We start from the raw sequence: 25,332 nt of genomic DNA, 5'->3' as shown, positions 1-25,332 counted from the left end.
AGCGTCCTCAATGAGATGCATCCAGCCCCAGCGTGCGCCCTCGCCGCCAGCCCACGGCACCTTCCCTTGGGACCGTGCAGAAGGGTGTAGGGAGGAAGGGGGGCTCTGCACATCCAGACCAGAGGTTGTATTTAGGGAGGCTCGGGACAGCTTTCCTCAGACTACAAGTCACTGTGTTCACAGTGTCCTTCTTACAGGATTTACATCTCCTCCGACTTCCCCTGAATACAGAACACCAGTTGTGTCCTCAGGGTCCCTGTGGTGCTTCCTTTATTTCACCAGTGCTATGTAACAGAGAAATTAAAAATACCAGCCTAGTTTGGGCAAAAAATAACCCCAACCCAACAAATGAACAAATGCCATATGAGTGTCTAAAAATCTTTTACATGCACTAGATCATGAGATGGTAAAAACTAATCTATATTGGAGGAACAAGCAATGTTTATACCAGTTAGCAATACAGTGATCTCCTTCCCTCCTTCCCCACAAATCCTGCATTGCTTGGGGATTTAAGAAAATGTCCCTAGTTTCTATTTAGAGAAGAGAGTTTCCCATGCTGATTTCATTCTGCAGCGTGCATTGACATCACATTCAAATCAAGCAGAACAGAGATCCTAAAACCCACTAAAATTATGGCTCTTTCCTCACTTTGCCTTGTCTTAAAAATTACAGCAAGCTTACAGCTGTCACAGCTTAAAATACTGCTTCACATTTCCCTGTAACCCAGGTATAAATTACAGATATCAGGGACTGTCAGTTTCTACAAAGTGCTTCCCAATCTATTTTACATTCGGATTTTCATTTCAGTTGATAGATACGAGAGATCATCTGTTGCCTGAGAAAACCTTACTTCTGATACCTCTCAAGAGATTAGAGATAATTTGTGTTCTTCCAATCTCTCCCATAACATTTGGTCATTTCAGACTTCTCCAAGAAAGTTAATGTTTCTTGAGGTCTCCACCCATTTTTGCTAAATTGTACCCCCTCTGGACAACCCTGCCAAAATAACAGCATGAGATACAGCTATTGGTTTTAGGACTGGAACTGAATTTTCAAATCCTGAACTAGACACAGCAACTGCTCTTAGCCCCTAACAAGTATTTACAGCAAAAAGATTTGGCTTAGTTCTAGTTTTCTTTGGTAGGTGACACAAAAAAATACATGTTCCTATTCCTCTTTGTACTGCAAAACAGAATGCAAAAAAAAAAAAAAGGTAAAATTGGAGGATGAAGTAGGATACAACTGTGGAAACTGTTTCCAGCCACCTGATCCCATTTGAATAGGTGGCCTGGCTCCTTGGTGGGACTGAGAATGTCAGCAGCTGCTGGCTTGTGTCCCCACAAGCTCTGGGGCAGCCCTCTTGAAGCTCAGTGGGTTTAGGCATGGGATTTGATTTAGTTCGACATTGCAGTTGGGAACGCACAGCAAGTAACTTCACCATGTCCGCATCCTTATTTTTTGAAAAATAAACATGCAAACAAAAAAAAAAACCCACAAGCTAAAGTCCCCTAGTTTACTTTTCTGTAAAATGTTTCATCTAGCTCATTTTACCTCCTGACATTAGACTTGTCAGGTTGTTAAATTGACACAGAGTATTACATTTCACATAACGATTTCATTAGGATCTGGAAAAAGCTGTTGGTATTGTTTACTTGTATTTTTTCCATTCTGTTTGTTATATATATTAAGTTACAGAACTGTCACTACGTGGCACGTGCCTAAACCAAGCAGCCATGCGACTGCATTGCTCTAAAATTATCTTCCAGTACCCCTGAGCCCTCCCCGCAGTTAGTCACCAGCTCTTGCGGTGGCTGTTTCTGAAGAGCTGTTCATGTCATCTAGCACTAAATGTGTCAGTAACTCTCAAATATTTGGCAAGGTTGGGCTTCTTTCCGTCAAGTGATCAGAATGCCTTTGGAGATGGTCTGCTGCTGTGACTCGCAATTGAGCTGTCCTTCACTCATGTCGCAAGGACTTAAAAAATAATGAAAAGGGCAGAATCTGCCCGAAAGCCTCTGGTATTTGTGGTAATGACCCTTAAATACAGAAGGTCAGGAGAAAACAGCTCTAAATGTTGTGTTGGAAGTCAAGTGGACGGCTGGGACATGTTTGCCTTGACTTCATCCTGTAAATCCTCATTCCATAGTAAGATCCTACTCATGGTAAAAATCATCTAGATTGAGCAATTTCTACACACAGCGGAAAGTACAGCCATAGCCTCTCTCTTTCTGGCCACTTAGTCATTTCAAACTTGCTGCAAATTATTTTTTCAAAGACTCTTTTGTTCTTCTTGGCTGAGAAATACATGGAGAAGTTCCACAAAGCAGAGACCTCATTCTAATAATGCTAATTATCCTGTTTCAGATCCCTGTTTACAGTAGTATAGAAAAGATGTATTTTGTCTTCATGTGCCCTTAAGCAAACCCAGGGTCTGACCTTGCAGCCTCTGGAACACAGTCATGTCTGTTGGGGAGATAATATCGCTCATGTTGCTCCTGTATCAGCTTTCTGCTGGCATCAGTTCAGTCCTTCTTATAAGCAACAATCTCCCTTTTCTCAGCCCTCAGCTCATTTGAAGCTTTTATTGGTGTAACTGCTGCTTTCTCAGTTATTCCAACTTTAAGGGTCACTGGAGAGTCAACCTCCAGGTCAAGTCTTTGCCCTGTTACTATTTGGTAACAAGGATCTGTGAAAGTCACCTAAACAAGACAAGCCACCTCTTCACTCTCCTAACGAAAGAAAGCAAAGCCAAGATATCCCAACTTCTATACCAGCAGCCTCTGGATTGGGTTTGAGCAGGCAGCACGCATACAAAAAGTTCTCTTTTTACACATGTCAAGACATCTAATCCCAAAACTGCCACTTGGAACAACTTCATCAAGAGCAAAAGTTCTGTTCTTTGAACACCACCACGGGCTATTCCTCAAAACTGTATCCCTGGAGTTACTATATGATTGATGCTCAGATCTGTGGATTGGGTACTCTGAAAAGCGTTTCTCTCCACCCTCAAAAATGACTACAATAAAATACTGTTAACTAATTAAAAATCTAATCTTCCCAGAATTCATGCACATTTATGTTGTTAAGGCTCTAACTCCATTTCAGCTTTTAAATCATTCTGTACAAAAGATTTACCGTGCTTTAAGTCCATGAAAGAGACTCATTTTAAAAAACCCCACATCGTCCTGCTAGGATTCAGAAGGAAAAGTCAACATTCAGGGCTAGAGAAAGCATGCCCTGCTCTAAGTGTGTATTAGTAAGCTCCTTGGGAAGACCTTCAATTTAAACACAATTCTGTTTTATAGCAAATACTTTCTATATTTCCTTGTTTTGTTTGTTTCCAGGGATATTTGTTCCATGTTAACAATGACAAGAGAGCGTTCATAAAGAGAGAGCACCATCACAGGATGTTGAGCACAGCTATGGAAGTCATTCAGACAAGAGATAAGATTTCCCACGTTCACCACTTTCAATAACAAAGCTAAAAGTGCAGCCAAAACGACGGAGAGGAAGGAGCACCCGACCATGATTTGTGAGACTGAGGATTTCCAGCCTGCAGATGAAGTCAGTGGTAAAACCACAGGCACTAGTGCGAGTGCGAGGGGTAGAGCTGGTGTCCCTTACAGCTGGCTTGTGCTGACCCCAAACACCTCCAGGCTGGAGTAAGCATGACCACAGCCTGGGGATTGCTGGTTTGCTAGATGTGAGGGTGGCACTAGCGCTTCCCACATGAGCTGGGAATGCGCTGGCTCAACCTACCCAACTAGACAGGTGGTTACATGACATAACTAAGGAAGAAAATGACTCTGCATCCAGTTTTGCAAGCTAGTGAAAGTATCTCAGCTATGCAGCAGACAGAAGACAACTTCTCCAAGTTAGGTGCTTGCATGCAGATGCAGGGCAAGGCCCCATCACCATGTCCAGACTTCCTAGTAAAAAACCAGTGCCAAATCCAAAAGCTGTGTTTTCACCTGAGTATGGCACTACACCTAACAAGACCAATGTCTTAAAGCTTCGTACTTCAGACTCATAATCCCTCAAATAGCTATACAACTTTCAAACTAGGACTGACTTGTACCTTTCCAAGAGGGACGTGGCTTCTTTCTATCACTAAACTATTTCTGTCTTCCCATCACATGGGCTGTCCACATCCCTGAAAGCCTTGACAGCCCTCCTCTTCACGTCCCAGGTGTGACTCCTCATCCTTGCAAGTTAACAAGCAGAATTGCACAGGCTATTTCAGCTGAGGTCTCGCCGATGGTTTGCACAGTAGTATTAAAATTTTCTCAGCACTACTGAAAACACTTCACAGCATGCACTGTGGCACCACATTTGCCTTTCTCATTTCCAGCTCCTGGTTGTCCCCTAACCAGACCTTTTCTCCTGTGCCTTTGCCAGTTGATGAGGCTCTCACATCTAGCATCATCTCCTGACAGAGACAATTCCCCCAATAATCCCACTGGGCCAGATAAATTTATTTTACCTACAACAAGCTGCCTCTTTAAATGATACATGGAACAGCGAAGGGCTTAGAAAATCCCTGTTGGGGATCAATTCCTGCCAAGTTGTGACCACTATTTATTTTCTCTCATTCCGAAACATCTAAGTACCAGAGGCGATGATCCACCAAGCAAGAGTGTTAGAAAAGCACAAACATTCCAGCGATTGCATATATTCCTCTAGGAAAACACTGGAGAAAGTCTGACCGGAGTGACATTTCTGAAGCAGACAGAAAATGCAGAGTTTTCTCCCCCCAGATGCACACCCCTTGGCTCTTCTCAGACGACTGAACAAGGGGCATTTCAGAGCACCTCCTCACGGTTCTGGATGCCCCAAGGAATAGCCTGCCTCAGTTTCTCTCTGAATTCTAGCAAAAAGCCCAGAGTTTTCAAAGACATTGTTTTTCCCTTATTTATTCAAGTTAATGGGCTTTTTCCTCTTCGCCGCCGTGCTTTGGCAGATTGGGAGTTTCAGGGATGCTCATCCTGCATCTCTGCATTTCCAACTCCACACGCCCCAGCATGGAAGTGATCCAGGGTTAATTTCTGTTCAAAATCTGTGCATCTTTACATTGGTGATCAGAGCCATGTCTTTAATTTCCTCTCAGACTCACCCCACGGTACCATGTCACACAGCACGGTACAAGGGTCAGTGGGGAGGACAGCGTAATCCTGCCATGCTCTGGTGCTGGCAGGGGCTTCTCCCTTCTGGGCATATCCAATTCCTGCTCTGGCAGACTTACACATTCTCCCCAGACTCCTGATAAGGCTGAAGTGTTTTACACCTCTATGCTTATTTGCAGCACTGTTTAACAAAGTTAAAATATTTGCAAGCAAATGAAAAAGAAAACTTTGGGGCAACTTTGCAGCTATCTGTACAGAACTGCATGAGCTAAAGTCACACACCTAAGAAAGAAAAAATGCAGCCCTGTAATCAAAACTACTGCTGAGACTCTTGGATAATTAACAACGGAAAAGAGAGAGTATGTTCTGCCTTCGCATTTGGAAGCAGCGTGCATAACCTTAAAATTAAGTGTCTTTTCTGCTCTCTGCAGTTCAGAGATGCTGATAAACGCAGGAGAATTCAGAGAAGAACTGGGAAAGTGATCTGAGGGTGAGGGAACACAGAGCATCATCCTAGTCGACTTGTCAAAGATATTAAACACAGACTAGATCATATTCTAAAATGAGATTTGTAATCTGTTTTTTTTTATTCACATCAGTAAGTTACAAAGTGCTACCACATACAGGAATTAACCAATCCTTACTAACCTTCTACTCCACATACCCTCTACTTGAGCACAGGTCCTCAGATGATACTTAGACATCTGACTCCTACCAAAATCGATGGAGTGAAGCATGCAAACGGTTTGACAATCTGTCCCTTAAGGCATCACAGGGCTGAGAATAAACTTATGCTGATCTTGACAAGTCAGGGCTATAAACACAGTTTCTAGTGAAGATACACCAGTCCACTGAAGATTTCCAACATTTTTTAAAATTGCACATCTTTTATTTATTTATTTACAAGCAGCCCAGAACTGCTGACTATCCAAATAAATTATGCAAGAAACAAGCTGGGTTTTGTTGGGTTTTGTTGTTTGTTTGTTTGTTTTTTAAATCCTGTATTACCCACAATCAAAAATAACTTTAAAAATCTATGGTGAGACAGAAAAGAGCTAAAAAAACAGAACTTAATTGCTCGTACACAACAACTGCTGAGTTAGATGATTCCTTGTACAATACAATCAAATTACTTCATCCTGAAGCGAACTGGGAGACATTTCACAAACGCTGAATTCCAGGGGCTAAATCTCATTTTCACCATCACTTAAAGCAGCAAAAATCTAGAGAAGCTCAATCAAAGCCAACGGAGCTACATCCAATTTGCACTGGTGCTGCAAAACAGGTTTTGATACTAGCTGACTTTTTTGTTCACAGGCACTAGAAAACAAACACGATTCTGTCTGTATTCTTGCTGTCTTGGATGAGACAGTAATTTATGTAGCATTTTTATGTGTATATGCTGTCATATCTCAACCTAAATTTCTTCCAAGAGAATTCATGCTCTGCCATTACAGACAGCTAAGACATTGCCAGAACCTTCCTAACTTTAACAGCTGAGATGCTAAGTTTATAAATAATTTCCTTGTGTTATGATTTTCAGCTATAAGCTGTAAAAGGAAAAATCAACGGCTCTATGGCTGATCCTCCATCTAAACACTGATTTTACGAAGGGAATGACTGACCATCCAACTGTAGCCTACAAACTACCTTGGAGCATTTAACAGAAAAGTACATTGTGGAAAATTTACTTTTTAAGAAGGAAATTAAAAAAAAAAAAGATTTTGTAAACAGAAGTAATAAAGGCTTACTAGAAACAATGCAAACAAAAAGTAGGTGTCTGTGCCTCTCAGTGTCTTTTAAAGATAGTGCATTTAGTCTGAGTAAAGCAGGGAAATAAGCTGCCACGGTTCTACGTGTCCTGTTATTTTTACAGCTGCTACCAAATAATAAAAAAAATCTTGCATTTACTTGTAAAACTCATGCTTCAGTAAGAAGGGGTGCCAAAAAAAAATTATTCTTTCCAAGAAACGAACAGCTACACTTCATAAAGATAGCATGAAACGTTTCAGGGAGTCTTCAATGGGGAATGTCTTCCTGCTATGGGTAGAACATGTAAAAGTATCTTCAAGGACAAACAACTTCGTTTTGCCTCCACTAACAAGGAAAAACTTGAAATTATTTAAAGTCTGCAGTTTAGCCATTTTTAAAATAAAAACTATTTCTAACAAAAGCTAGCATCTACTTCTGTATTTATCAAGAACCTACTCCTTCAAAGAAGCCTTCCTCATAAACAGACTTCTTTCATGCTATATAAATGGGCTTAGGAACTACAGTTTTCCTACAAAAAAAAAGGAGTAAAGTAGCTTTTCATTCAGATATTGATATCGAGCTGCATAACACCCATTTGTCACTTGACTTCCAAACCCGAATTTTGGAAGCCTCTGCTTCTCTCTGCCATTATCACTGGGCAGCTTGGGATAATGTAAGGATTCATGGTCCAGGTCTTCCCCACAGGTGCCCCGTTTAGCTAATAGGGCAATCAGGGATGGTAGCATTTGATCAGGACCACTTCTGAAATTCATGTTCTCAAGCATTTCCCACAAATACCAACTGCATGTCTCGAGACCAAGACATTACAGAGACTTTTCCAGTTCTCTGCTGCTGCTTTGCAGCTTTTTTCCATATCCATCCCATTGTAGCAGGCAGGATATTGAATCTTTTGCAACAGTTAATCTTCTCACAACTGAGACTGGATTTCAGTAATAAACACTTGTTGTAATTTTTCATCCTGTGGGCCATTATATTTCCAAGAAGCAAGGTCAAGATGGCATTTAATAAAAGGATTGCTATATTTGTTTGGTTTTTTCTTCCAAAAGAGAAGTCCTACAGAGCAAAGCAACAAATTGGACAATATGGAATACAGCCAGGGTGTTCAGCCCTAATACACAATTAAGAGGAATCTGAACACAGGAAAGTTTCCTCTCTATTTCCATCCTATAGATATATTTGTCCTGCATTAAATCTTTATCAAGTCCTTAAGGAAAATTTCTTGGAACAATTTTCTTTTCACTGGAACAACTTATAACTGTAATGGCTGTAAGGTCAATGAAAATGTTTGAAGTCTCTTTTTCCTGGTACTTAAAAATATCCAGCAGTCCATATTGCAAACAAGGATGTGTAAATAAATATATGTGTGCATGTTAGCCATTCTTGCTCCTGACTACTTGTTTTCTGTTGCTCTTTTTGCTCCGCGACAGCTATTTTCACTGGAGATGTTCCAGTGATGTACCATTAGCTTACTCCCACTGTGGAAATACTCTGGATATTTTTGCAACATAAGAAAACATCACAAAAATCTAATCTGTCTCCCAGTGGATATAAAAAATATACTTAAAAAAAGAGCATTTTTTCTTCTTATCTCAAACAGTAGCATTCTGTTGAACTGGAATGACAGCAAATCACCATACGTAAAGAAAGTCCAGCAAATTATTTGAAGATTCGATTTACGGCGACCTTCTTTGTTGTAACAGGAACACTACATCTTCAGTGTAAGCTATCAAGTTCTTTTTTCTGTGAGGCATAAATTAGGCTTTTTCCTCCATTTTATAGCTGGAGAAGTAGCTAATATTGACATCCCGTAGTAAACTTCAGTGGGTAACTGAAAGCAGAATTTGGCATGATACAGCTCCTTGAGGAGCACAGAAATTTAGCCCAGGAGCTAGAACTACAACTCAATTCCTGGCAAGTCCATCCTAAGGTTAAACAACATTGCCTCCCAGGATCACAGTGCTCCCACTGATGTAAATCTGGAGGGGCACCGTCAAGGACCCTTCCAGTCACGCTCAATAAAACCGCAACTCAAACACAGGTCAGTGCAAGGACAACAAACAGTACAAACAAGACTCTGGCCAATAAACTCAGCTTGGAAAGTCAAGCAGAGAACTCGCTTCGTTGGTAAAATGCATTCAATCTGCTTTAACAACTTTTTGCGTTCTTTTTTTCATGGAATGCTAAGAAGAATTATGAAGAATTCCCAAACTGACACACTTTATCTTAGGTCCAGGGAAGTCAGTAGAGCTATGGAAATGCAACCCTTCGCAAATCTTCTCATACAGCATCTTTAGTGCCCATGCAGGGGACCAAAAGAGTCATCCTTTAACACAGGTGAGCTTCTAAGAATAATCAAGAAGGGACCAGTCCTGCAAACACATTCATGCATGCCAAGTAATTTTCTTGAGCTCCTGCACCACACAGAGAAATTTCTTCAGGAAAAGGACCTAATTTAAGATCAGATACAAGATAAGGTTTGAATGCACTCTGAATCTACTTCGAACCCAGAGGAGATGCCACGAATGCAGGATGGTCTTTATAAAACTTCTGTGGGTAAAGCCCTTCACTGAGGTTATATCACAGTAAAATTTTCATTTCTCTTTAAGAAGTTTTAAAACTAAGAGGAAATAGGACATGCTAACTTGGCCTGAAAGATAATTCCTTCTCTTTCTCCCCGTTGACCGTATACAGAGAGAGCAGACTGAGCCTGGACTCCTAAAGCAGACCCTTAACAGAAAAATCTGAAAACTGAGAAGTGTCAGGTTGTCCCCTGTTTCCCTCCCTCATCCCTAATTTACGGGTTTTTGTCCGGAAGAAAGAAATGTGGGGAACTGAAGGGTGAGAGTGGCGGGGAAACACGCTCAGAAGTAACATTTTTAATATCTCCCATTTTGCTATTATATAAGCTAGAAGGCAAGCAGGACAAGGTAGAATAAAAATGTATCCCACGTTCTCCATTTTTAATCTCATTCCATTTTGTGTTTCTTCATTTTAAAATCAGAAAAGCTTGAAATGAGAATTTTTCCCTGAAAATTCCAAAAAAGAAAACAACGACCCATTCCGTATAGGCTCCTCATCTCTCAATTTTGAAATTTAAAGCAGTTTCACCACCTGATCTCTGGATATACATTTGTAGCCTCCAGGCAGTAGGAAGTCCAGTGGAGTAGACATACACTTTCTTCAGGAAAAATAAAACAAACAAAAAAAACCTAATGAGCTTTTAAAATCCAAATATACATCAAAACAGCCTTTCTACATCTGCCTAAGCAAATATACTGTTTTCCATATAAGCAGAATATTATGTAGTATATCAAGAAGCCAACAGCCGAGGCACCACAAGAGTCACACTCTGAGGCAATGCTTGCCCGTAGACTGTCTGGGCCATCGTGCAGACCAACCGCCCAACCACAGTTGGGTTCATCACACTACTGATTTCCAAGCAGCAGGCAGCGATCAGCCCAGACTGCCAGCATGCCTGCCACTGCTCCTTGCTCTTGCCTTAGGAAGCTGCAGCTAAAAGCACGTACCCCCAGCAGGATCAAGCATTTACCAAGCAGTAGCTCAAGAGACCCCTTGTCCCTCAAGTCTCTCTCTCACTTTCCGCTTCTCAACCAGTAAGATCTACCAAAGACCTTCAACCCCATTTTCACCCATTTTTTCTCTTCCCAGAGATGCCATTATAAGGATTAAATAATTTTCCCTTTGGCTATCTTTGTTTGAATTATAACTCATTTCGACTCTCAAAGGCAATAATCTCTAAACTAAGGGGTTTTGTCAGAATTCCAGAGAGCAATGTTTAGGAAACAACAACACTTTTTTCGGTACAGTTATGATAATAAACTCTATAATGAAAACTGAGTATGATAATAACGTCTTGTTGAATAGGCAAGATGTCAGATTTACAACATATATTAAATGTGTTGAATGTGATCATAGAGATATTAACATTCCACTGAGACACTGGAGCTCTGGGCAGGAAGTTATTAACAATGAATAATGCATCCAATAAAGTTATTTGCTCTCTCTTATAAAAATTCTGAGCATACTTTTTTTGGCGTATTGTCACAAATTTCTAAATTGTCAGCCTTTACCCATTACTCATAAAATATTACGATAATATTTCATGAATTTCTTCATTCATTTTGCAGACTGTACCAACTAACTTCTTGGACTTAGGCGTCTTGTTACAGAGAATTAGGTGGTCAACCATCCCCCTCAAGGAAGGGTAAAGAGACTATGAAGCCAACATGAACACTGCTGGTTTACATCACATGCACCACTAACTTCTCCATAGAAAGATTATTGTTTGTCATATACTTGCTAGCCCAGATGAATATTGTTCTGTATTTCTCCAAACTCTCTCTCTCATGTAATTTGTCTTTGGCTTATAATAAGCCTATTCATTCTCCAAGAACAATCCGTTTAAAAACTCAGATTATAGCTTTGATTTTGCCTCTCTTTCCCACTTAAAACATTGTGTACACACCGCTTTAGCTCCCAGGCCATTTGAAAAGGAAGGAGGAAAATTCTGTTTGATGTGCATTTACTACTGAATGGCTGCTAATATTAATACAGTGAATATAATCACTGTGTATTTCACCTTACTTAAATTCCAGCAGAGATCATCAATTAAAATGGATATGGTTAGAAATTAAGTTTAACAAAAACCCCAGAAGTACATGTTTTTAATAGCTCGATGTACACTAAATGCTTTACAGTCTCGTACATCATTTTTTGAACCAGGATCAACAATGAAATCAAAACAACGTGATGGAAAACACTCCTTAAGCGAGAAGGATTTTCCAAACACAACTAAGCTCTGCGATTACTGTCTGCAACTGAAATTGGTTTTCTCTTCGACTGTTAAACAGAGCTACCCTCAAGGAGATGCAAACAAATTGCTTTCTTTTCCTAGGCCAAGAAGAAATCGAGTCAGCACTGCATGGATTCTGCTCTCCATTGTTTCTGCTTACAATTGGAACAACACAGAAGATACAGCAAAGTAGAGCAGTAGAGTGACATTTGCTACTGTTAGTTCACAAAAGAAGCCACCATTAGTTTGAAAACTGAAACCGAGCAAACAGAAAATGGACAACAGAGAAAAAAAAATTCTGAGCAGAATTTGGGAAAAGTTTTTTTTACTGTAAATCAGAATCAGCTCTGCTTATTTGGATGGCAGGCACAAGTCTTGGCCCCTTAGTAACCATGACTTTTAAAGAGAGGAACCCTGGAGTGACCCATATGGGCCCGTAGGAGACATAAGCAACACAAGCGAAGGTCTCCAGAGCAGATCTTCTCCCTGTCACTGACTTAGCACAAAGCTGTGCCATCCCCAACAGCTCCAGCTGAAGTGACACTGATCTTGAACGCTCAGCAATGACTCACACATCAAGAGAAAAGTCGTCTCAGGACTCAGGGCGCTGCAGTGGAGACTAAAACAAAAGGTTAAACTCAAGGTTGTGAGAATTCAGCACAATCTCAAGGAAACCCAAAATCACACGTGCCCCAAACGACCAGCATGGCACAAGAGCGAGCGCAATCTGAAATGTGGTGTATCCCAGGTACAGTGTCTCTGCACATCTGTAAATCAGCGGTACAGGCCACACCAGGTATCTTGCACATACCTGCTTTGTGTGACCTTGTTGCGCACACGCAGGGAGTGCTCTCCCAAACTTGCAATGACAGAAAAAAGGGCAAGCACAGCAGAAGTCTCAGAAAACCTGTCGCCCACATGCTCTTCATACTGTGCAATGGCTTTCACAGCAGAATATGGGCAATCCCATCTTATCTGGGATGCCTAGCAAGTCTGATCTATTTTTCCAAGTGTAGTTTAAATCTTTCATGTTCAACAACTTCCCAGCAATTCTGTGCTATGACAATGAGTGAAGGCAATCTGAACTGAGCAAAGACTGAACGGGCAATTTAAATATCTGCCTATGAGGTGTTCCTCCTGCCCCCACGCAGACCTGCACTGTACAGCGGGGGAGAGAGATTTTCCAAACTGAGGAAGGAAGGAAGGAAGAGGAGAGGCTTTCAAGGGAAGATACATCAGCTCCTGTGCCTTAGCTCCAAGTCTAGTTGGGAAAACAGGCATCCTCCCTGGGGTGCGTGCGTGTGTGTTTTTTGTTTTGGCTGATGTTTTGTTTTCCTGGGTTCTACTTAAATAGAAGCCTGGAAGCATTTAAATTATACTTCTTTGGGGAATGATTACTTCCTTTCTATCACACTCGTACCTGTCACACAAACCACCAGCAAGATGGAATTTTTCTTTTGCCCAGAGGAAAAGGACCTGGGGGTGCTGGTTGACAGCCGGCTGAACATGAGCCGGCAGTGTGCCCAGGTGGCCAAGAAGGCCAACGGCATCCTGGCCTGTATCAGAAATAGCGTGGCCAGCAGGAGCAGGGAGGTGATCGTGCCCCTGTACTCGGCACTGGTGAGGCCGCACCTCGAATCCTGTGTTCAGTTTTGGGCCCCTCACTACAAGAAGGACATGGAGGTGCTGGAGCGTCCAGAGAAGGGCAACGAAGCTGGTGAAGGGCCTGGAGCACAAGTCTTATGAGGAGCGGCTGAGGGAACTGGGGTTGTTTAGCCTGGAGAAGAGGAGGCTGAGGGGAGACCTCATCGCGCTCTACAACTCCCTGAAAGGAGGCTGTAGCGAGGTGGGGGTCGGTCTCTTCTCCCAAGTAACAGCGATAGGACGAGAGGAAATGGCCTCAAGTTGCGCCAGGGGAGGTTTAGATTGGACATTAGGAGAAATTTCTTTACTGAAGGAGTGGTCAGGCCTTGGAACAGGCTGCCCAGGGAAGTGGTGGAGTCAGCATCCCTGGAGGTATTTAAAAGACGTGTAGATGAGGCCCTTAGGGACATGGTGTAGTGGGCATGGTGGTGTTGGGTTGATGGTTGGACACGATGATCTTAGAGGTCTTTTCCAACCTTAATGATTCTATGATTCTATGATTGTTTTTATGTCTATATTCACTTTTTTTCTGCCTGTTCCATGTCCCTGTTTTTTTTTCCTTTCTCTTCCTTGCTGCTCCATATCTTTATCTTTCCATTCCTGCCTTTTCTGTCTTGCCTATTCTGACTGCAATCAGTAAAAAACAACCCAGCTCAACGGGTCTCTATCACAATGGGAGCAGTAATACAAGTATTAATAACGTCCTGCTGTTAGCAAGAGAGATTGCAATCACTTTTTTAAGGACAAAGCAGCCTGACCTTAGGGAGCATATACAATACTTAGGATAATTACAAAAGTCACATTCCCTTTGGCGGCCTATTTTTATTACATATTTCGTATCAGCCACGGGAGGCCCTGGGGCTACTATTTTGTTTGTCTGGAGTCTCTGAGCTAGACGACATACCCGGGAAAGTCAGTTCATATTTAACCTTATATTCTGTAGATTAAAACCATAATGCAATGCACCTGGATTTCATTATCGATCAAACCACCAAGGAGGGCACTTATCATAAAGCTCTTGGCTTGCCAGTTTTAAAATTCTCCAAACTGCTTTGATGTGAACATCAAAAACTTCTGGACTACACGAACAACCATTTGCCAGACCTCATCCTTTAATTGTAGCACATCCTACCTCAGTGCACCACTCACAGTAGTTATGCAATGTTCTGAAAGATCGTTAATTATATTGGTTCATTTTGGAGTGAACTGGCTGTACAGAGGAGACACTGCACATTAAACCTGCAGCAGCACCACATTTTGCTGCAGAAAACTTTGCACCAGCCAGTAGCACCCACATCTGCTGAGATCTGAAGTGTCCCTAACCTCACTGAAATTCAGGATCCTGAAATTCAGGATAAGAATTAGGATCCTTAGCCTTAGCACCTGAGACAGCAAAGTGACCCAGAAAGTCATGGCTGCCCAAATGCGGTATGGAAACCTACAGACACGTGTGTGGCATTGATGTTACTCTTATCTGGCAGATATTCATGATGTGTCTCAGTAACTGAGCAATCTGTTCCCTTGGCAATCATGGCAAAGGAAACAAAATCAAATTAAGGACTGACTGCAATCAGAACCATGATGCTTAAAAGTGCTACTTTCAAAGCAGTAGTGAGAAAAAAATTCTAGGAAAGCTGGAAAAACGTCTTAGCATCATTGTAGCATACACTGTTTTGTAAAAAAGTACTGTACTGAAGCAAAATTTTATTTATTCATATGTACGAAAGTCTACCTGTGATGACAATTTCCAGGAAGATTTTTTTAAATGTATGTATACAACAGACAACAAAAACTTTTTAACTAGGGGAACACTTATGTTTGTTGCATCTCTTCATAAACACCATGCTAGTGAACAAATTAGTAGAATTAGTACCAGCGAGACTTGGAGAGCAGCACTCCTTCCACCAATGTGCCACATGGCAGAGCTGCTGAACACACCATTTTCATGATGATGGTTTGATACGGAGTTCAAAAGGCCCAATACTGTATACATATTGACAGGCTTCTTCATAGGATGAATAAATTAGTAAGTTCTGACACTCCTCATTTTCAATCCGATCACCAAGCAGCATTGCTGCAGCTCTTTTCAGTAGCGCCCACAGTCTACATGGGCATGTTTCAGATGCTGATGCTACCCTGAGTGATGCACAGAGTTAGCAGCTTGTGCAGCACTGAACTACGTGCAAAAGAAGAACTGTTAGTTTATTGAAACATAAAGAAACTCTTTTGGCAGACATGGAATTACAGCTGTTGTATATGTTTAGTTTTCTAAAACCAAAACAAAATTCGAAATCATATCCTCTCTTAAATTTTCAGCAAAACTCCACCATGGAGTGCATTTCCCTGCAAGATAACTAGAGATTAAGCAGTACTTTGCTCTAATCAGATACATTTCTTGTTTTTCTTGTTGTAATATATCAATTGGGGCTCTTTCAATTCTATTAAAACTGAAATGGTCAGCAAAACTTCAGAGAGGAAACACAACAGCAGCAATAAAAAAGAAATCTCTAAAAAGAAAAGTCAGAAGATAAGATGACAAAATGTCATCCTTGCTTACTCCAGCTGAAAGCTTCAAAATTGTAGACAGCAATTTTTTTCCTGTTGGAAAGCTCTGCAACATGCTCATCGAGTATCTGGGAACGAGGAATTGCATATGGTCCCCAAGGGCGTATTAGTGAAAGTGCTGCTCTTTGTGAAACAGCTACAATCCAACTTACTTGCAATTACTTTTATCTTTTAAGAATGTGCAAAATGATACACTCTATAAAAATAGTAGGCTCCACCAGCAATATCAGCATTCAAGAGAGTAAAAAGAAATGCTTTTTAAGGCATGCAATCTCTGGTTAGCATCAGAATTAAGTAGGATGTAAGTCTACACACATTCTCTTCTGCAATACATTTGAATTGTCTTTTTGTTACGAAGCATAGAGCAATGTTTCACAGCAAAATTTAAAACCTGAAACGTAGGGAGGGCCTCTGTAAAATACTTGTAGCTGCTAATTATCAGATGAAGAAGCTGACAACCTACATTGAAACGTGTTCATCCTATTTAGAAGACCTTTTGCTTGCAAAATGCTACCAAAAAAGCTACTGATTAAGTTCTAAGCCAAGATTTAAGCCCCATAATACGGGGCTTATTTGCAGATATAACATGTAAAGATTTGCCCCATCTTTACAAAGATTTTACCATCATTAGCTGGGACTATTCTGCCAAGCATTCTTACTCTAAACCTCCTACTCCCTGCTGGTCCTCCAGAAGGAAGGAGCAGGAGCAGCCTCCATCACTACACACACAGAATTAGGATATGTTCCTTGAGGAACTTACAACTTCATTTTCAGCAAAAAATGCAGGAAATAGAGAGTGCTCACTGTGATGTCAGAGGAAGATGGATAATTTCTCTCACCAGGTCAATAGTCTATTTATTTAAAGAAATCAGTTTCATCAAGTAATTTAGTCAATTTTATGTGCAAGTTGAGAGGGAATGAGACTAACAGTTTTAGCTGAATAAAAGAAAAAAAAAACCTTTCCTTTGCCCATGAAAGCAATGGCTAAACTGTTCTTCCAGGCTACGCAGATCCAGGTTCAAATTTTCATCTGCCTGATTCACACATGCTGGTTTCCTTAATTTAGCCCTTTATTTTTATCAAAAAATTCTGAAAAGGAGAAAACTATTTCTTTCAAGTCAATTTACAACAATATTTAAGTGTCTAGTAGATAAAGAGATTCGCACAGTCAGGGGATACAAATATTCTCATTTTCCCATCTGTTTCATGCTTGAATCTTCCTACAACTGGTGCTGGGCAAACAGCTTCCCACTAGCAAATGTTTCTGTTAAGTCTGTATATTGTCTTTCTGAATCATTTTCACTACACTTTCTGAATTTTAACTGAATATGGTATTTAGCTCTCCTAATATACAACAGTTAATTAGGTGATCAAGTTTTGCTGGTTTTTAAAAAGGGAGCAACTCCAATTAATAAATTGTACCAGATTAGACGGTAATCTAAGATTAGATTAGATGTCGAGCCTCCTGAACTTGGAAGTGACGTAACCACTACCGTCCCCTCATGGGAACACAGCTACACGGTCAGGATAAAGCAAGGGGATGCCTATTCCAGATGCTGCTTTTCCTTCTGGACCACAGAAACGAAGTACAATAGCACTGTTTAAAATGAGAATGAATGAACAAGACTGCTCCTAAGATGTACAAAGTAAATTGTCACATACAAGTGATAACACACGGAAGCACTGAAGAAAACTGCAGCAACGTTCATGTAATTTAACATGCCAACAAATTGTTTAAAAATGTATTTGAGAGTGAAACAGGTTAACATTACATTCAAATAGCTGGAGAAGACAGTAACGTGTTTGGGGCCTCATATTCTCATGCTGCCCAAATTTCATCAAATTTGATGAATTTTGCATACAGTAGGAATTCAAAGTCTTACTGGAATACATTATCAACAAATCTGCAGAACTTATTCTCTGTAGCTGCATGATGGGGCCATTAGTACCGGGTACTTTGTGCAGTTACATACAAGAGTTTAAATGAGATTTGCACTGAAAAGATATGGTACAAGCTCCCACTGCTTTTTGCATCTGTTCCTCTGTACTCTTATGAAAATAAATACAAAGAACATCTAAAAAAATACAAATAAAACTAAGCCAAGGGCCAGACTGCACACATTCAGAAAGGAAAAATACATCTAATTATGTACAAGGTTGCTATGACCACAGGGAAAAATGCCAATATATTCGCAGTGCTTGGCCCCGCTTTTGGCTTGGCCCTCCATTTGGCTCATCTTTATTCATGAGTAAATCTGGTTAAAAAAAAATTTTCAAGAAATATTTTTTGTGATGAAAAGATGCTATTTTTGTTGAAGTGCTCTGCAAACATGCTGATTTTCATGAAAAATTCCAGCAGGAGGAATAAAAGGATGAAATTGCTTTCAGTCAAGAATTTATGCTTTGGAAAACTAATTTTGCTCAGGAATTTTGACATCTGACTTCAAATGTATTTCTTTTTTTATTTAACTAATTGCACAGCAGATCATTAGTAGTGGTGAATGTTGCCTTATGCCTGACATGTTACGACATGAGATAAATTTTGTGTCAGTTGGTTTAATTTCTGCACAAAAGGTACTTTAACTTAGAAATTAGGTGTGTATGCAAATAGGAAATAGCAGCTGACATTAACTATCCTTTTAAACTACCTCTAACATTGTATATAAATTACTATATTATTCATAACTATTGTCATTATGAAATACTGTGAAAAAACTGTCTAGGAAGATAAAAAATGAAATTTTGTAAGAATAAATATTAGAACACCAAAATCAAGTTTCCCAGAAACCCGGAGTGAAAGTTCCCTAAAGCCACAACTGAGTTTTTGTCCAGCTGAAGTTTTTTAAATGTTTGCTGTCGTGCCAGATGTGAAAACTGAATCCTAAAGTACCTGAATGTCCTACGAAACAAAACCCACCTTGAGGCACCACAGGATTAGTCAACACTTGCAAGTTTCCTGTCATCTTGTTAACAGCCTCAACCTCAAAATATTAATGAATCTTAAATTAAAACGTGTTCTGCCAAGGTTAATGCCATGTGCCTGCTAGAAGCACACCTTGCTACCAGGAGCAGCAGGGATGCTGCTCTTCCCCTAAGGTGCACCATCACGGGTGGGTGATGCTGCTGGTCTGCGTCAGAGCGTGGCACACCCGAGGGGCAGGACCAGCCGCACAGGTATGTCCTCCGCGCAGAGCTGCTCTGCTGAGCTGCACGCCACCGTTTCAGAGATGCTGCTCTGCTCTTGTGCATATAAGACATCGCGCAAGAGAGCTCACAGGGTGGGGGATGGAGCCCTCCTCACCAGACCCTACAGGTTAGACCTTGAAAACACATTATTACATGGAAATGGATTTTTTCTTTTTTAAAGCAAGGCAGCCCTAGCAGGCATAGATATAGAAAAGATTTGAAAACATGAACCAAGACAACCTAGAGTACAATGCAGCGATTTGGAAATGCTCATTCACAGTCTGTGCTGGTTTGGGATGGTGAATACTGCTTGGGATTGTGCAGGGGGAGAGTTCAGGAGGGAGGGAGGGCTCGGCACAACCGGCACAAAGGTCAGAAATACCTCAGCAAGGATGAAAGAAAGTACAAGTGGGACTTGGCAGCCGGACAGAGTCCTGCTTTCTTTGCATGGTGGCCCACAGCAGCCAGTGGAGCCTGTGGAGTCCTCATCCATTACACACAAAGCAGGACCCACTTTGCTCAGATGGATTTTGGGACATGCAGTAACTAGCAGGATGGCCCTGTGTGCGCTGCTTTATGCAGCTCTTGCTCTGGCTTTTTCCTGCAGTAACCCCGCTCAGCACAATCTTGTTCACCCCAGTGCTCTGCTCCCAAACCAGAGAAACGTTGCAGGTTCAACCAAGTACTCTTCTTCCCTGCAAAACCTACACACTGCCTCTCTCCAAAAAGTGCTGCGTGCTGCTGCGTGCTACAGAGCTGCTTGCAAGCGGGCTCTGCCTCACCTTCACAGGGAGAGGAGAAAGAAGGTAAGGGAAGCAGGGAAAGGTGGTCTCCAATCCCCACAGAGCCCTTTCCAGGGGCTGTAAGGATGCTAACGCTGCTGAGAACTGGGCAGCGGCGTGACACCTTCGCAGGTGGCTGTGGCTGCCGGAGAGCATGAACCAGCGCCGAGCATGTGAGCGAGGCACAACACTGCTGCACTGCGCGCCTGCAGCTCTCTGGTATTTATGCCAAACAGAAAACGCTCTGGGAAGAAATGGATGATCTCTGTAACACTTTTCACAGGCATCACTGTGCATTATCGTGTTTTCGGTATATATAAGTGGCTCCCTGGCACGTGCACACATACACACACAGGCAGAGCACAGTCATCTTCACAAAGTAACCTCTCACAAGAAGCAGTTTTTGTAGATGGAATACCTCATCTGTGGGGATGAGACTAATCAGAGGACATCACTAAAGTGATATGTGTGTGCTCGTACTTTGTGTATATTTCTCCAAAAGCACATCTACTATCAAGTCTTCTGGACATTTATCATCATTAAAACAGCTTTAAAATTCTTCTAAAAAACAGACGATGTTTCTCAAATACACAGCTGAAAAATGAAAACTCAGGGTTGGATTCATCTTATTTAATTTGAGAGGCCTCTGCCGAAGTCTCCCCAGAGCTAGTTGCTGAAGAAGTTACTCATTCTGAGGGTATGATTCATCTACCTAAATGTAAACGTCTTTCGGGTGGCATGAATCCAGTTGATCTCACTGATTACCCTGCAACTGATGCAGCTGTAGCTCCGATGCACTCTGAGACATCCAGGTCAGAAGAAGCCTCTCTCACTGTATCAATGACTGACAGCCAGCATATGGCAACCAAAACCACACGCACCCTCTCCAGCGATGCCTCTGAGGTGACAATTGCCACGACTTATTAAAACCTTTCACTTTGGCAACAGTGCGACTTGCCAAGGGAGATGCTGCACACTAGAGGGACGTGACCAAGTTATCCGCTGCCCAGAGCGTGGGGCAGTAGAAATGCCGGGGTGGGTGGGAGCAGGGGGGAGACAGATGCCACTGCCGCGGCCCCCTGCGCCTGCCATCATCACGCGTGTGTCCCCCGCAGTCCCCCCCAGCGCGGCGCAACGCCTTCCCCGCGGGCAGCGAGCCCCGATCCGCGGCCACGCGTGTGTCCCGCGGCTCCGCGCTCCCCCCCCCCGCCCTCCGCGGCCGCGGCGCTCACCTGAAGCAGGTGGTGAGCTCGCCCGTGGGCTTCAGGCAGGGGTACCGGGTGGTGGCGATTTTGTTCTCGGAGCAAACCTCCCTGCAAGGCGGAGAGTCGGATTATTAAAAAAAGGGAGAAAAAAAGAAAAAGAAGGTGGTGGATGGCGGGGAAACGCACAGAAACAGGAGCACGGGGGTCCGCGGCCGGGGGACACCCACCTGTCGCCGTCCTGTGCCTCCTCCCGGTAGGTCCAGGCGTGCCCCAGCGCCAGGAGCAGCAGCAGCCGGAGCGGGGCCAGGCTGCCGGCCGGCCGCCCCATCGGGCCGCCTCTCCCCTGCGCGCCGCGCCGGCTCTGCCCGCCCCGGCCGGCGGCGGGGCTGCGCCGACCCGCCGCTCCTCCCGCCCCGGCGGAGGGCCGCCCCCCGCGGCCGCCAGATGTGCCCGCGGGGAGGGGCCGCGCCCGCCCAGATGTGCCGGCAGATGCGGCCCGGCGGCGGGGCGGGGCGCGGCGGGGCGGCGGCCAGATGTGGCGGGGTCGCGGCAGATGTGCTGTGGGGGTGAGGCGACATCAAGACACCCCTGGTCCCCTCCCGGCGCCCCCCGCCGCAGGGAGCACAGGGAAAGGAGGGGTGCCCGTCCCAGGGTGAGCGGGGCAGAAGGCCCGGGAAAGGTCCGAAACCGTGGGGGTGATAAGCGGCTCTCGGTGCACCATCAATGATGCTTTCCAGATTTGGCTTTATCTTAAATCTCATTCCCAAAGGAACTGAGCAGTTCAAAGCATCTCTGCTGCGACGGTTGTTTATTCTTGTGTACGGCTGCCACTTCCCCGCCATTCATAAAAAGGGGATTAACGCCAACAGACTTTGATAAAGTAGTGCATCAGGTCTGGCCCGCTGTTCCATATTCTGTTTTCATGGTTAAACTGCCTGGGACCAGGGAAGCAAACCTGAAAAACGACGAAGCCTTTGCAAAGTGTTTGGCTGATGCATTGGCTTTGATAATCACATAACTTCCTACAGGTATGAAAGGCTCCAGGGAAATGAGGGTGTGCAAATCAGCGTCACTAGCACTTTCACCTGTAGTATAAATAGCCTTATTTTACAGCCAGAAAAATCAGAGATATGCGAGCAACAGACTGAAATTCCTCTATTAAACCAGCACATAAGTAATAAAGGTGTGTAAGAGGACTCGAGCAACCCCCGCTTCTACTTTTTGCTCTGCCACAGACAACATCTGAACAAGTCATTTCACTGCTCCGTGCCTCAGTTTCCTCTGTCTGTAACAGGAAGACCCTAGTAGTAAAATAAATACATAAATAATGCAGATCCTCATATATGAATCAGCTACGATTAAGCTGTTGATCCCTTTGGTATGTCGTCTGGTACCCAGAAGGCGGCTAATGATAGATGGACACTTACTTGGGAAACTCTGGGGCTTGTCAGAAGTTTTCCCTGACTTGTGCAGCATCTGCTGTCACCGCAGTCTGCCTTACATGCTGTGAACCGACAACTTCAAGGTATTTCTCTGCTTTAGGTGCCGCTGCACATTCTCTCTATTCCTGTGCTCAGTTAAGCAAGGGAGTTCTGCATGGCAGGTTTTTTTTTTGTTGTTTTGCTTTTGCTGTTGAGAGGATGTTATAGATGTTTACTCCTTCGTAATTACTTCTTTTCCTTTATACAAATAATGAGTAAGCAAAGACAGGACTTGCTGCTCGAAGCCAGTGAAAACTGTGGGTGCTTCTTGCAGAGCTAAGCCCTCGTCTCTCTCACACAGCCACTCCTCATTGGGAGATAACAGGAACAAAAGCAGGAGCTGGGTGCTTGGACCCAAGTGCTCAGGAGACACCTGTCTCCATATCGTGTTCTTTGTTCTCCCACCCCAAATGGAAAGTATCCAGTGACAAGGTCTGAAATGAAGAGCGGTTTGCACTGCTGTAACCCCTACGATGTTTGTCTATAGGGAACAAAGGATGTAATTTACCACATTCCAAAAGTGGTCACAGTCCCTCTAAAAAGCTTAATTTTTTAAAAAGAAATTGAATCATACCTCAGTACAGAGCTGAAATCCTTTGGATGATTTCCAACCCAGACCCAAGTGTCATGACTTCAGAAGGACTCTGATTTTAAAAGGATATAGGCCTGGGATAAGTATGCTTCCAAAAAGTTATTTTTCTCCAGAACTTTTGCCATTCAGTGCAGATCTGATTCACAACCTGAACTGCTTAACTCAGTTCTCTGCCTTTTCTTTAATGCCTGCCACCCACATAGCACTGTATCAACACATTGTATTATCTTTTTAATTAAAAATATTATAGCAGGCCCCAAAATTTTATACACGAAAGAATTTAAGTGTGATCAATAGTAGATAGAAAAGAGACGTTAAACAGCACCGTGCAACAACATCCATACTTTGCAGCTGGTAACCCTATTACCACTGAATACATTGAAGTTGAGAGTTTCATCATTTTGCTTCATCAGCTTCGTCTCATCTTTAATGATCATGCAGCCAAGGCCATCCTGAGAACAAGGCTTGCTTCCTGGAAAGTGTTGAAGGGTGGTGGCGGTTAAGGAAACACTGAAATGTTCCTGTTGCCTCAGGGAAGGAATGATCTGGGACTGTTTTCATATATAGTAAATAAGCAGAATGTGATTTCTCGTGCGAGGGATGCTTTCCCTTGTGCAGGGTCATGTTAGTTTTGACTTGCCCAACTCGAGCACGTATGAAGTTGATTAAGCCGCACACTAAATTTTGGAATGCTCTCAAAGAAAAGAATGAGGAATTCAACGTAGTAAAGTGATTATCAGAAGTTTTATTTATACTGTTTATGTAGGAAGATGCATTGTTTCCTGCAGTTCATTCATAATGATGTTGTTAAATTAATAATACAAGAAATTCAAGTTTCTTTTCTGGATTTTGCTGGTAACTGGAATAGCTCAGAAGCAAATTTTGATCACTGCCTCTGAAGAGGCTCCTTCAGAAGCCCCTTTCCATAGCGGAAAGGCACAATCTCTGCACCCTGAGGAGCAGGAGGAGAAGGACGTGCATGGTACCCCTGACTTTTTAGAAATACACTGAGGTCATTTGCATCCATGAAGAGCTACAAGATCTTGAGCAGTTAAAATATTATCCTACTACTCATAGACCGCAGTCAGAGCTTTTTTATTGGGCTCAGTACAAATGCACAGAGAGGTTTCAAAGTTTAATGGTCAACCTGAACATAGAAGATTGTTTTTCCCTACGTCCTATCCCCACCTTTAAAAGAACTATGACCATCATGTTGGGCCGGGCGGTTGAGGATTTTTTTGTTTCTTTAAGATGTTTCACTGGAGTCCTCAGAGGTATGCACTGTGATTTTTCTTAATCCATTTACAACCGACATTTTCATCAGTGCCTTTTCCATCTGCTTCAATTAAAAAGGAAGTAACCAGTTATTGTAAATAGTCCTAATCCCACTACAGCAAACTACTTGATGTGTTTGCATCAAGTGCCTTGGTGGCTCTACCAGATCTCCAGCTGTCAGCCTTGACACGTTCAGGGAGATCAGAGCAGGACCGAAGGTGTAAACAAAGCAGAAAACAGAGGTTTTAAAGAACATCTTGGGCCTAGGATACTTTTTGGATTTGAAAGGCCTCGTGGTCATTTGTGAACTAGGTTCCCTTTCAGATGAATGCCCAGACTGAACCTGTCCAGATCCAGACTTGTACTTCCAAGGACTATTGTACAACCCAAGCTTGGGCAATGTGGGGATTTCCTGCACCATTTCAACTCCAGGGGGCATCTAGAGCAGTGTCCCATCTCAGGAAAAAAGCCAGAACCAGAGAGTAGAGAACAAAAAATATGACCTGAATAATTATATCTAGCTCCCTGGAGAGAAGGTGGAGTTTATTCCTAACTTCTCTGTGATTAAGAAAGTTGCCTGGTCTGTAAAGGCTGTGTGAAGCAAAGAATAAGTAGGCAGAGCAAAGGCAAAGAGTGAAGGCAAAAGTTGTCAGAGATGATCCATGGGTCCACAGGAAGCAGATCTGGGACAGTAAGGAAGAGAGAGAAAGGACAGAAAAAAAGAAAGAGGAAGAAGCAGAGAAAAACCAGGGAAGAGAAAGGAGCTGAAGAAATGTCAGGGAACGTTGCAGCAGGGGCTGAGGTCTGCCCAGGTCTAAACAGATATTACACCCTGAAAGAGGATGCTAGAGCAGCCAGCAGAGAACCTGTCAGAGCAGGAAAGAGGTAGGAAA

The 25,332-nt window shown here is 42.7% G+C and overlaps 1 protein-coding gene across 1 annotated transcript in view; it reads right to left on the bottom strand.

The window, feature by feature from the left end:
• Positions 1-21,448, bottom strand: part of LOC142075663 (collagen and calcium-binding EGF domain-containing protein 1-like) — a 101,302-nt gene extending 79,854 nt beyond the window's left edge. Inside the window, exons 1-2 of the mRNA XM_075137361.1 lie at positions 21,319-21,448; positions 21,119-21,199 (exon numbers count right to left, since the gene is read on the bottom strand). Coding sequence (XP_074993462.1) covers positions 21,119-21,199; positions 21,319-21,419 — 182 coding nt within the window. The 5' untranslated portion in view covers positions 21,420-21,448. The remainder of the gene's footprint in view (positions 1-21,118; positions 21,200-21,318) is intronic.
• Positions 21,449-25,332: the final 3,884 nt, after the last annotated feature.

Source organism: Calonectris borealis, chromosome Z (assembly GCF_964195595.1).
Source record: "Calonectris borealis chromosome Z, bCalBor7.hap1.2, whole genome shotgun sequence".
Taxonomy (NCBI): domain Eukaryota; kingdom Metazoa; phylum Chordata; class Aves; order Procellariiformes; family Procellariidae; genus Calonectris; species Calonectris borealis.
The sequence above is the reverse complement of the archived record's forward strand: the minus strand, read 5'-3'. Positions and strand labels throughout refer to the sequence as shown.